The sequence below is a fragment of the Rhagoletis zephyria genome, unplaced genomic scaffold, assembly GCF_001687245.7.
Source record: "Rhagoletis zephyria isolate East Lansing unplaced genomic scaffold, Rhagoletis_zephyria_1.1 Rzeph_scaffold_02275, whole genome shotgun sequence".
In the NCBI taxonomy this organism is placed as follows: domain Eukaryota; kingdom Metazoa; phylum Arthropoda; class Insecta; order Diptera; family Tephritidae; genus Rhagoletis; species Rhagoletis zephyria.
Window position 1 is genome coordinate 17,559 of NW_016159359.1, and position 13,033 is coordinate 30,591.

General features: G+C 32.9%; 2 protein-coding genes and 1 long non-coding RNA gene across 3 annotated transcripts in view; 1 reads left to right on the plus strand and 2 right to left on the minus strand.

The window, feature by feature from the left end:
• Positions 1–13,033, plus strand: part of LOC108366441 (monocarboxylate transporter 13) — a 51,301-nt gene that overhangs the window by 7,458 nt on the left and 30,810 nt on the right. The gene's annotated exons all lie outside the window — the stretch shown is intronic.
• Positions 4,812–6,769, minus strand: LOC108366440 (uncharacterized). The gene is made up of 5 exons (XR_001848083.1): positions 6,752–6,769; positions 6,635–6,688; positions 6,392–6,573; positions 6,162–6,312; positions 4,812–6,086 (listed from the first exon to the last, which is right to left on the minus strand). It is a non-coding gene; the product is annotated as an uncharacterized LOC108366440 (long non-coding RNA).
• On the minus strand, positions 6,773–8,869 carry LOC108366438 (uncharacterized). Its single transcript, XM_017620856.1, has 2 exons — positions 7,686–8,869; positions 6,773–6,812 (listed from the first exon to the last, which is right to left on the minus strand). Exon 1 carries the CDS (start codon positions 8,829–8,831, stop codon positions 7,779–7,781), a length of 1,053 nt encoding a protein of 350 aa, XP_017476345.1. The 5' UTR covers positions 8,832–8,869; the 3' UTR covers positions 6,773–6,812; positions 7,686–7,778.

Genomic DNA, 13,033 nt, shown 5'->3' on the forward strand with positions numbered 1-13,033 from the left:
AAAAAGAAGTCTGATGAGGAGATGTGGTGATCTCCGAAATAGTGCTATAACTTCTACCGCTTAGACTTTGTTGCTTTTTCAATTTTTCCTAATAAACAATCGTGGTACAAAGCTCAATAAAAATATTAAAAATAAAAAAATTTCTTTTTTTCTTTTCTAATTGTTTGTACAAATTTTGATTTTTTACCACCTGAGTAAAACACATCGTTTCTTGGTGCTGAATCCAAATCTGGCCGCACAATTGCCCTAGTACTAGAATTTTTAGATATCCTACCTCAGATTGCCAAAAAACACGGTTTTTTTGCGATACATGAGGTTATATAATGAAAACATCAAATTTTTTGCTCATTTCTACTTAGGGCATTATTTTCGTTTGTTGCGATTCGATTTTTCTTTCTCGAGATATACTAGTTTTAATAGTACTTCGGTATGACGTCGTAAGCATGAGTCATCATAGCATGTGTAGAGGCTATTCAATCGTTATGAGCGAAATCGTTTTGTGTATTGATTTATGAATGTATTATTGTAACTACTGTTAATTTTTTGCTTTTGGTTAAACAAACTGTTATGAAAAAAGCATCCTTTAATTAAAAAAAATTTGGTGCTTTTAGTTTGGTGAAACCCTTTTTTCCAAGTTTTTGATGCTTTTTGAAAATCAAAAGTTGGCAACACTGCCAAGAGCATGTTGGCAGCAGTGTGACCACTTTGTGAGTAATTCCTCAAAACGAGAGGAATTTCGGGTGCGCTTGAGTATTTTTGGGGGATTTTTATTTTGAGGAATTTTCTCTCGATATATTTGCAACAATTCAAAGTCTTCAATTTTGAAAAAAAGCTTTCCGAAGTTTTAATACATAACACAAGCGGATTGTCAAAGACTCTTCAAACCTACTTTTCCCATTTCGCCATACCCCATGCAAACATGACTCGTTCAAGCAAATAATTTTAGTTTTCTTTCGGTTCACAATTTCAAAGAGTTTGGTTTTCTTCGATTTTTCTCTTGCGTCCTCATTCGGCGAAAATTTCGTTGCGAATGAGGCGATTTTACTATACACAACGTAAGCGGTTTGATCATTCGTCAACATGGCGGCCAGAAAAACAAACATTTTTGATTTTTGTTCACATTTCCCTCAAACGGCCTGTGAAACCTTCAAACACCCCAATACAAAACATAAATAGCTTTAAGCAAAGGGATATTTCGCTTGGTTTGTGAAACCGCTTGTGTGGTGTTTTCAACTCTTAAGCACATCTGCATTTTATGCTAAATATTCAAAATGTTATCTATATTTTTTTTAATTCCGTAGTTATAATTTCAACTTATTTTAAACTGGCAAAATCTCGATAACGAATGGAGAGTAAAGGCATTGCTAGATCATAATAATTGATAAGATTGATTCTTCATTAGATCCAGAAAATTGTGGGAACAACGTTTTTGAATTGAAAGATTCTTCAGGTTCATATAAGTTTCCCAAATAAAAAAAAAGTATTTCTGCATTACTAATATAGCCCCTTTCTAATGCTTCAGTAGAACGTATATTTAGTAGTTTAAAAAGGTGTAGAACTGACTTGAGGACAAGGCATAAAATTTAATGATGTTTGAGCCGCAAGAACAAATGTACCAATTGAATTGGAGAATGTAATTAAATAATTTTCATACTAAGTACCTGTAAATAGTATGCAGTACACAATATTCATATCTAGATATCTGTAATAAGAAAATTTTTGAGTAATTTGTTGGGATTTTGAGGATTTTTAATTTTTTGGAGGAATTTGGTAATGTTTTTGTGGCAACACTGGTTGGCAGGCCAGTAGTGAGGAATTTGCTCTGTTCTCTTGCTTACATTGATTTTTTGCAATCACATACATTTATGTTTTGAGGTCTTTTCGTTTTGCCTACGCTTTGTGGTTACTCATTTTCAGAGGTGGGCACTACCCCAAACAAGCGTTAGCTAAAAGTGATAATGTGTTAGTGTGCCTAATTCATTTTGCATCCCTGCAGTAAATCGCGCTAGTTCAGGACTAGCGCAGAACTAGCTCTTTAAGAGGCGGTACTGATTCTCGATCTATCCCAACGCAATGCTTTCAACTGTCTCTTTTTACATGCCGATGTCCTACGAAGTGAAAATTGCCACCTCTGCAGAACTTTAGAACGCGTTCTAAACTGGTTCTGTCACGGGTGGTTCTGAGATGGTGTAAAAGGAAGCAGCTCTGTGCTAGTTCAAAAATAGATACTCCTGAACTGGTGCAAACAGGGATAGTTCCGAACTGGTCCTATTACGGGTGGTTCTGAGATGGTGTAAAAGGAAGCAGCTCTGTGCTAGTTCAAAAATAGATACTCCTGAACTGGTGCAAACAGGGATAGTTCCGAACTGGTCCTATTACGGGTGGTTCTGAGATGGTGTAAAAGGAAGCAGCTCTGTGCTAGTTCAAAAATAGATACTCCTGAACTGGTGCAAACAGGGATAGTTCCGAACTGGTCCTATTACGGGTGGTTCTGAGATGGTGTAAAAGGAAGCAGCTCTGTGCTAGTTCAAAAATAGATACTCCTGAACTGGTGCAAACAGGGATAGTTCCGAACTGGTCCTATTACGGGTGGTTCTGAGATGGTGTAAAAGGAAGCAGCTCTGTGCTAGTTCAAAAATAGATACTCCTGAACTGGTGCAAACAGGGATAGTTCCGAACTGGTCCTATTACGGGTGGTTCTGAGATGGTGTAAAAGGAAGCAGCTCTGTGCTAGTTCAAAAATAGATAGTCTTGAACTGGTGCAAAAAGGGATAGGTCCGAACATGTTTAAAAATTCATAGTTATGAGTCAGTGAGAAAAATATATAAGATACATAAATATAAATACATATATAAGTATATATTATATACATATCATATAAGTATGTATTATATAATATATATAAATATATATAAGTGTAAACAGTACTATTTAAAAAAAAAAAAAACAGTTAAAGTTTTCAAAATGAATGTTTTATTTTTGAATTCAAAACAACATCCAAAAATACCACAACTTTTCAAGTTTTGAAATACGAAGAAAAAACTCGTTATCTTAGTTAATATAGAAATCTTATGGTTAATTATATATTCCTCTTACACCTAAACTGGTGGTTCAAGTTTCATACTTTGTGAACAATTACAAAAAAACTAAAAATTTTTCTTCAGAATTAAAATTTTTTTAATCAGAATTCAATTCTGTTAAGTTAAGTGCAAGTTTACAGTACCTGTTACGCATTTTCTTCCATATAACATATTAACAAAATTTATTTTTATATAGGAGAAAATGCTCAACAGTCTAGAAAAAAAAATTATCAAAAATCAGCAGTAATTTTCAGCGCCGGAAAATTTGCACTTTGCTTACTACAAAACTTTCAGGAGATTATTTATTTTTTTTTGTTTTGAATAAGTTTAAACAGGTTTACAAAGTGGGCAAAATGTATTTGGCCACAAGTGCATAATGATATCTCAAAAACGAAATAAAAATATTTGTATTAATTTAAAAACAATATGACCTCCAAAAATAGTTTTTAAATGCGAGTAAAAATTCATTCTCTTAGTTAATACAGAAATGTCTCTAATACTTGTCTTATCCATATCTTATCTTTACTACTTAGTGTAGTAATCCTTACTACTTACTTTAGTGAGGATTAGACGTGGATTAGATAAGGATGGCATGAACCACTTAACAGTAGTATAGGATTTTATTTTTTTTGTATTTTGAATTTTGCCGTTATTACAGAGGACCATCGATATGTACATACATACATATATTTCTCTTACATCTATAGTGATATCACAAACATTTTTCATTTCATTTCATTTTAATAACATAAAAGTTTTTCTAAATTCATTTACATAAATAACAAGTAAGAAAGTCTAAGTTCGAGCGGAGCCGAACATTAAATACCCGGTGCAAATATTAAATATATGATTTTCACCTTTCCGAAAGCTACCGCTACATGGTATCAATTTTGAGTAAATTAGCGTCCTTAAATTTCAAAATATTGACGTTTCAAGCATTTCTAAAATTTACCGTTATATGAAAAACCAACCGATTTCAATAATTTTCATCGTTTTGCTTTTATGTAGCAAGCACAATAAAAATACCGAGTTTGGTACAAAATTGGTAGAACGGTTACCGAGATACATATATGTGATCATAAGTGGGCGGTGCCACGCCCATTTCTCAAAATTTTATTATAGACGTATTTCCTGGTAAGGAATTGTTTAAAGCATCAATTTTGAATAAATTGGCTTTAATATTTACTGATTTATCGAAGATTTCGTATTTCTCCAAATTACCGTTATATGAGATGTGGGCGTGGTTATTGTCCGATTTATCCTGTACCAAGGCCAATAACTGCGCCAAGTTTGGAAGAAATCGGTGCAGCGGTTGCCAAGATATGTATCCATAATGGGGCGTGGCTACGCCCATTTTTCAAAAATTTATAACATTCTTATTTTTCGTCTAAAAATTATTGTAAATATCAATTTTGAGTTAATAATCTTCAGTAGTTACTCAAATATCGCAGTTTTCGTATTTCTGAAAATTACCGTTATATGGGAGGTAGGCGTGGTTATTGTCCGATTTTGCCCATTTTCAATACCATCCGTCCTACGCCCGAAAGAAGTACACGTACCAAGTTTCGTTAAGATATCTTAATTTTTACTCGAGTTATCGTGTGCACAGACGGACGGACGGACGGACGGACGGACGGACAGACAGTCACCGCTTAATCGATTTCTCTTTTCATCCTGATCATTTATGTATACATTTGTCTATATCTATCTCGATTCGTTTTGCCTGTTACAAACAACCGTTATGTGAACAAAGTTATAATACCCTTGTGCACAAGTGCGCTCGGGTATAAAAATATACATATACATGGTTCAGTTTTTGAAATAAGAAGGGAACAACTTTTTATGCTGTTTAAGACAGAAATATTTGTGATGTATTTCTCTAACGTATGTATTTATAGCTATATTACGCATTCAAAATGCGTCGTAGCCACGTAAACCTAATATAATTAAACCGGTTTCCCATACAAAATTAAGTAAGCTTGCGTGGTTACGAGGCATTTATGCGCTTGGATGAAAAAAATATATTTCCATGTTTGAAATATGAAGTATTAAAAGCATGTACTTCCGTTATACTTATGGTGATATAACGTTTCCAAAGCAAAGACAGTGATTTACTTAGCTATTCAATGCTTAAAAATACATTTCAAGTGTTAAAATATGAAAAAGACGTTTAATCTTAGCTAATACATACGGTATTATGCAAACAAAAATACACCACACTGTTTTTTGACATTATTTCGTTGTGTCTAAGCAAATAAAATTTTGGACATTTTTGTATAAAAGTATTAAATAAAAAAATTTGGAATTTTTGTATAAAATAATAATTAGTTCTACAACTAAGCCGACTAATATCCGAGTTCCAAGGTTTGTGCGAAAATTTGGAAAATTTAATAAATGTTTATCAAAAGTTAAAAAAATTAAAAAAATATATACTGTTTATTAAGAAAAATTTCAAGTATGCAGTTTTATAGCCCATTAAATTTTTAAGAGCAAGTTTAAGAAGCTGCGAACTATCGTTAAATTTTGAATTTTTTTTTTGACAAACCTGCTTATTTTCATCCATATAAGAAAGAAAATAAGAAACAACTTCAACAGTCAAAAGCCAGCGATAGTTTGCAGCTTCTGAAACTTGCTGTTTAAAATTTAGCGGGCTATAAAACTGCATACTTGAAATTTTTCTTAATAAACAGTATACTTTTTGTAATTTTTTTAACTTTTGATAAACATTTATTAAATTTTCCAAATTTTCGCACAAACCTTGGAACTCGGATATTAGTCGGCTTAGTTGTAGAATCTATTTTAATTAGAAGCAAAAAAATAATAAAAATAAAGCGTTTTCCTTAAACAAAATTTTGATTTTGAAACAATAGGTAAGGAAAAAACATTTGATATTGGCTCATTTGTTTGATGTCGCAGAGTTTTTAAAATAGCGTTTCTTGTGAATTCTAAAGGCCTTGCGCAACTGCTCTTCAAGATTTGTGTCGCTTGGTAAATGTGAAATAGCGTCTACATAAAAATTACGAATGATTTAAACTAGTTGTAACGAAATTAATTTTAGTATATATTTGTATAGATAATTACCTAAAAGCGCAGCAAAAAATATGTTGTATGACTTCAAACTTTTTTTGCCATGAGTGCCGTCAACATTGTAACTCATTATTATTGATTCATCGAGGATATTTTTAATATTTTTCGTAGCAGAATGTTGCAGTAGCTGGCTCATTATGGAAATCTGTAAAAAAGTAATAGTTGTGGTTAAATAACCGCCATAAATGTAATATGTAGCAGTAATAATTTAGTTGCACATTTACATAATTATCTCGGTTCTCCGGAAAAATTTTGTTATCTACGGCTTCTAAAGCATCGTTGGATTAAATTGGGAAAAGTTGGGCTATAGGCTGTGCAAGGGATTCTTTACGAATAAGCTTGTTGGTTAAAATTTATTGCTTCGCTAATGCTGCCATTACGGCCTTCCTTTGGACTAATTGATTTTCTGAAAGGAGAATATAAGTGCATTTTCCTTTTGTAGTTTTTGTTAAAGCGCCATTCCTTACTTTCAATTTGGTCCAGTTTTCCAAATAAAAACGATTTTAAGTTATCAGCATTTTCTAAGGAAAGAGTATAACCAAAAAGTTAGTGAAGCAAAAACTTGTTTTTTCGAATATACATACCATTAATTTCTTTAATTTTTTCCTGTAAGTCAACTTGTGCAAGTCCTGGTTGAAGTGGCGTCTGCAAAAAAATTATTTTGAATTTTTAAAATTTATTACAAACATGTACTTACGAGACTGAAACAAGTGTTCACATAGTGTTGTTTTTTGCTAATTTACATATGTATATAAAATTTATTTAATTTTCATCTAAATTACGATGTTTTAAGAGGGTATGCAGCTTCGTTAGCTCATTTAATTTTAATAAAACAAAATGCACATTTCAAGTGGCCAAACTTCGAACTGATTTTTGGCAATTTTTTTTATATAGAATTGAGATTTTTTTCTTCGTATAACGCAAATATTTTATGATGTAGAAAAATGCGTATGCATGCAAAATTATTACAAATTAACCAAAATATTTTTTAAATACTTGCGTTTTACAAGAAAAATTGCCAAAAATCAATTCAAAGTTTGGCCACTTGAAGCGTGCATTTTGTTATATTAAAATGAAATGGGCTACAAAACTGTATACCCAAAAATTTCATAAGCCTCCAGTTAAAAGCTTCGGAATTTAAATGAAAATTTAATAAGTTTTGTACAAAGTTTACAACAAAAGATATTTCATGAAAAAACATTTCTGCTTTTCCAAAAAACAAACACCATGTGAACACATGTAAACCCATGGCGAAATTAATAGAAACGTTTCTTTTGTTTATTTAATATTAAAAAATTAAACAGTTGGGAATTTAGATGAAATTTTTAAATACGAATTTAAATAATTTTTGCACAAAGTTTGTAATATGAATTTATATGGTTTTTGTTAACCATTCCGATGCACTTTTATAAAAAATAATAAATATTACGTAAACAAAATAAACATAGCCAAAATTGGTAAAAACAAGGCGTCTATATTATTTTAGTCATGAGTGTAGCTACAAATTACATTACTTACGTTGTGGTGGAGGATCTTTATGGACTAGTTTCCTTTTGAATGGCCTTGCGCTTATTTCTTTTTCTCCTCTTAAATCTATAAGCGTTTAAATACTCAAGATTTGTATTTGATATAACGGCAATCATGTAGAATTGGGAGAAAGAGTAAGCGACCAACATGCGGCAGGCCTAACAATTTACATTCTATTTCACTCACAGGAAACAGTACTTCTTCGTCTGGCAAATTTAAATCAACTGAACTTATTCCTAAAGTTATTGAGTCAACAGGCTCACTGAAAAAGCTTCGAACATTCGTATATTTCTTCCCTACGACTGAACCACCATTATCATATGTAAATCTTTGTATCTCTATGGGAACATAAGGCTTTATTAAACAGTAGTTATCAGGGTGTTTCGCAGTGGAAACGCAATTGTTACGAAAATATTTATATTCTCCATTCTTAGCCAGTTTCAAACCATCAAAAGCAGTTTCAGTGTTGAAACTTTCATACGAAATTCTTTTATAAAGTTGTTGCAAAATATGTGTGGGCTTTTTAACATATCGTTTTAGAATTTGTAAATAATTTTCAAAATCATATACTGATGATTCTGATATCAAACCTATCTCTTCGATGCTATTTGTCAAGTGAAGCAAATGATGCACATTATATGTGACGCTTGTTTCTCCAAAGACAACTGGAAAATTTTGGACGAATAAAGATAACATATTTTGTGCTATTTGCGTATTCGAGGTATAACTTTTAGGGCAAAGCAATAGCCTACAAGAACAATGCAGGAGCAAGTACTCATAATATATATTATCGTCAACTCTATTCTTCAAAACAGAAAGTCCTGTATAAAGCAGGAATTGCCGGAATTCCGTGGCCTTCCAGTTATAAATTTCATCAAATCCCCTTGGCTTCCTCACAAACTCTTTAGTAATACACATTTCAAGTGATTTTAGGCTATTCGAAATGTAATTTTTATTTTCGTTGGATACCTTCATATTAACTTTATCCTGCAACACTCGGAGTAGAAACTTTCGCATTACACCTAAATCAATTAGGTGCATACTATCTATAGCCACTTGGCTAATCATTCTTACGCCTATGGTTTCTAATGGTGTCTGTTTGTCCCTATACTGTGGCAAATGATGCCTTTCGTTCATTCTGTTACAGAAGTCTTCATTAGAGATGAGTTCACCACTTTCTACACCGTATACCAATACATTACCTATTTACTTTCCTTCCGACTCGTGTGCATTTTGTGCAGCCAAATGCCGATGTGTGGCCAGGTATACCGCAAATAAACACCTTAGCTGGCGCATCACACACAAGTGATCGAATCTCAACTTTAATAACTCTTCCTAATAATTCTATTCCACGATCCAAAACATTTTTAATTTCATTTACGAATGCTGATAAATAAGCGTCAATGCAATCAGGCTTCTTAGTACCCAAATAAATTCCCACAGGGAACACTGGGGTATTTCTAATATTCACTGCCCTCAACAAAATTGGCCACAACTGTGTACGGGAACTTCTGTAAAGTGGTATGCCGTCAACATTCACGTCCACACATATCAATTCGCAACTATCTAAACCGTTGGCCAACTTTTCCAGTTGCTTCTTTACACCTATATGACAGTAAGAGCCAGGAGAAACATTTTCTATTACAGCTCGTTGCCTATGATTGGCAATAAGGGTTTCAGCACTTAAAGGCACATCTAAATTTCCACTTTTTAAAATCTGTAGCAAATCCTCCAAACATTTTCGTGACGGTCTATTTTTTAAATACCACTGCACAAGTTTAACTTTTAAATCGCTCCTTTCTATATTATTTCGCCCTGATTCAATATCTGCCTCTACTTCTGGACGCGCGTCCACTGCGAACTGTGATTCTCCCACAACTTCTGCCACACTTTCACTTCTTTCACTATCACCTAATGAACTGAGATTATTTATGTAAATATCTTTTTGCCTTTTTATTAATCGCCTGATGTGTCGCTTACTCATTTTAATAAAATTTACTCACAATTTGAAATTATTACATTCGACATAAATCGCGCACTTAACTAGTTATGTGTGCAAACAGCTGCTTCTAGAGGCAGTCGATTATCGATAAACTTTATACAGTGAATAGCCGAACATTTAGAAAGTAACTGATTTGCAGAGTTTAAAACAAATATAAGTTATATTTAAATGATTATTAATGAACGTCTGTTTTAAAATATGTCACCTTGATGCATAATAACAAGCAATACTACATAAAGCACTTATGTAGGTAATATCATTTGTTTTTGTTTTCAACAGCTCAAAGTAATCGATGGAATTTCCAACATTTCCAAAAGCTTATATTTTGAAAACTATTAAACCGATTTTCAAAATATGGACACATTTGGAAAGATAATTGAAGGACCTTTCATTCAATATATATATCTATGTATATAATGCAAACATATTTTGAGAAAAAGTAAAAAAAACGAAATTATGGCAATTTTTTATAAAAATGTATGTTTTTGGTAAAAAAATACGTAATTAACTATATTAACAAATATGTTCTTTGGAAAGACCATAAAAATACCTTTAATTTGGCGTATAAATTTACACAGTTAGGTTTAAGTACAACTGCCAACAGTGCAATAAAACAACTGTATTAATGTTATATGCTATTAATTTAGGTAGTAGTGCACTTTAGCGGAACCAGGTCGAGAGGGGTATCAATCGACGCGTCTTAATGCCAATAATAACAATCCGAGACCGGAAATTAATATTTTTAATTCATTAAAGAGTTCAACTTTTATATTTAATATGTGTGCAATATCTCTGAAACAACTTGATGATTAGAAAATTAGTGATGCTTATTTAAGGATAATTGAAATACCTTTTATGCGACGTATATACTATAACAACTTTCATAACAATTTTATACACATGCCATTTAAAAAAATGTATTCGTTTTTTTTTGCTTTTTATTATTTTCAGCTTAAAAATATAAAAAAGCATATATGTATATTGTATTGTTGCTTTATTATTTATTTATTTATTTATTGATTTATTTATTTATTTATTATTAGTAATTATTTATTTGTAAAATAGGACAATCTGTTTTTATAACAAATAAGAGGTATTGGAGAAAACGTTAAGCAACTCGTATTTTTTTTTAAATACTTGCCATTTATGTAAAAAATTTTATGAAATATCTAAGTTAGGTCAGACATGGACATCAAATCAAAAGACATTTTCAAGTACAATGGCGAAACCGTATCGATAACTATTATGATATCGATGCCAGTAATAACAACTATTCGATACAATCAAGAAATGAGCAATATAGACTGCTTGTGGAACAAACAGAGTACCAATTGGTTCGCCCTGCATCCATTTTGCACTAGTTCGGGGACAGTCACGATATGTGTAGTGCTGAACTAGCGCTTTGCGAGACTGTCCCTCATTTTTACTGCGGGGATGCTTTCGCGTTCTCATCGTTACGGTCTTGCTTGTATACGTACACACGATGATTACGCTCTTTGAGCGTGTGCTCGTTCTCTGCCCATGCCTGCTCATTTTTCAGCTGATGGATTTAAACCCCAGTAGGAAATCTGCCGGCAGCATTGATGAAAACCATAAAATTTTAGTAAATATTTTGTGCAAACAGTCTAGTGGCCTTAAAATTGTGCATTTTAATGCGCGAAGCCTTAACGGTGACAAAATGGACTACGTTAGGAATGTCTTTGGGGGATCGGGCGTTGATGTTATCTGTGTATCAGAAACATGGTTCAATGCTAATATTCCTGACTATTATTATGGAATCCTACTAAACGAATAACCCTGAAACGGAATTTATTATTTCTCAAATTTCAGACGGTGTAACAAAAGTACTAGTGTCCTGTGTGTATAATCCTCATAGGTGTTGTATGTTAGATTCGTTTTTTGTTGAGTTATCCGCGTTTTTAATTGAATATGAATATTACGTTGTATGTGTTGATTTTAATGTTAACCTGCTGTTAAACGACTTGTATGCTATTAACCTACTTGACCATGTATCCGCTGCTGGTCTTGCTGTAGTCAACAAGTTCTTACCAACAAGATACGCCAATAATTCGAAACCTAGCTTGCTAGACCTGGTGATTCGTCTAATCTTGACCATATTCTTAAAATTGACCAAATGTCCTTTGTCTCTGACCATGACCTAATATTTTGTGCAATAGATGTGTCGTTGAATTGTCCTGCTGAGAGTGTTATTTTTATGTATCTTGATCTGAGGTCTGTTAACGTTACTGATCTGTTCGTTGATTTGTCAAATGTTAACTGGGATAGCTGTTGGTAGATGAAAAACTTGACTTTTTAAATAAACCCCTCACTGAATTATTTGACGATCATGTCCCTATCCGCATTGTTAGGGCTATGAATACCTCCTCTCCTTGGTGCACTAATAAGGTCAGCTCAGCTATAAAAACTAGAAATAAATTGTATGCAAAATGGAGAAGAACCAAATCTGACGTTGCTTGGTCACAATACAAGGCTGCAAGAAATAAAGCGAATGTCATTACAAGAAATGCCAAGCGGTTGTACTTTAGTTATAAATTGAACCCGTCACTATCATCAAAAGATTTATGGCGCATTTGAAAAACATAAATGTGCATGGAAAACTTAAGTCTGATTGTAAAATTAACTATTTTATTAGTGTCAGCAGAAACAGCAAAAGTCCTCCAACTGAAACTTTCACTAGCAATTTTGCTCTAAAAGAAGAGTTTCAATTTGACGGAGTAAGTGAATCAGAAGTTTTTAAATCGGTGATGGGTATCAAGTCTAATGCCATTGGAGAGGATGGGATATCTTTGATTCTACATTTTATTCTGAGAACTCTAACTCATGTCATTAACCACTGTTTCACAACTTCATATTTTCCAACAGAATGGAAAAAGGCTGTAATTATTTCTGTAGCCAAAAATAGCACTGCTACTAATCCTAGAGACTACAGACGTATAAGTATTTTACCAGCCTTCTCAAAAGTGAGCGAGACGTTGGTGGCAGGGCAGATTTGTACATTTGTACAAGAAAATAATTTATTATCGCCATTGCAGTCAGGGTTTAGACCAAGTCATAGCTGCTCTACGGCTATGTTGAAAATACTTTACGATATTCGTGATACAGTTTGACAAGAGATAGGTCACCACTCTTCTTTGCCTTCTGGATTTTTCTAAGGCATTTGACTTTGTGAATCATGAACTGCTTTGCAAAAAGNCAGGGTTTAGACCAAGTCATAGCTGCTCTACGGCTATGTTGAAAATACTTTACGATATTCGTGATACAGTTTGACAAGAGATAGGTCACCACTCTTCTTTGCCTTCTGGATTTTTCTAAGGCA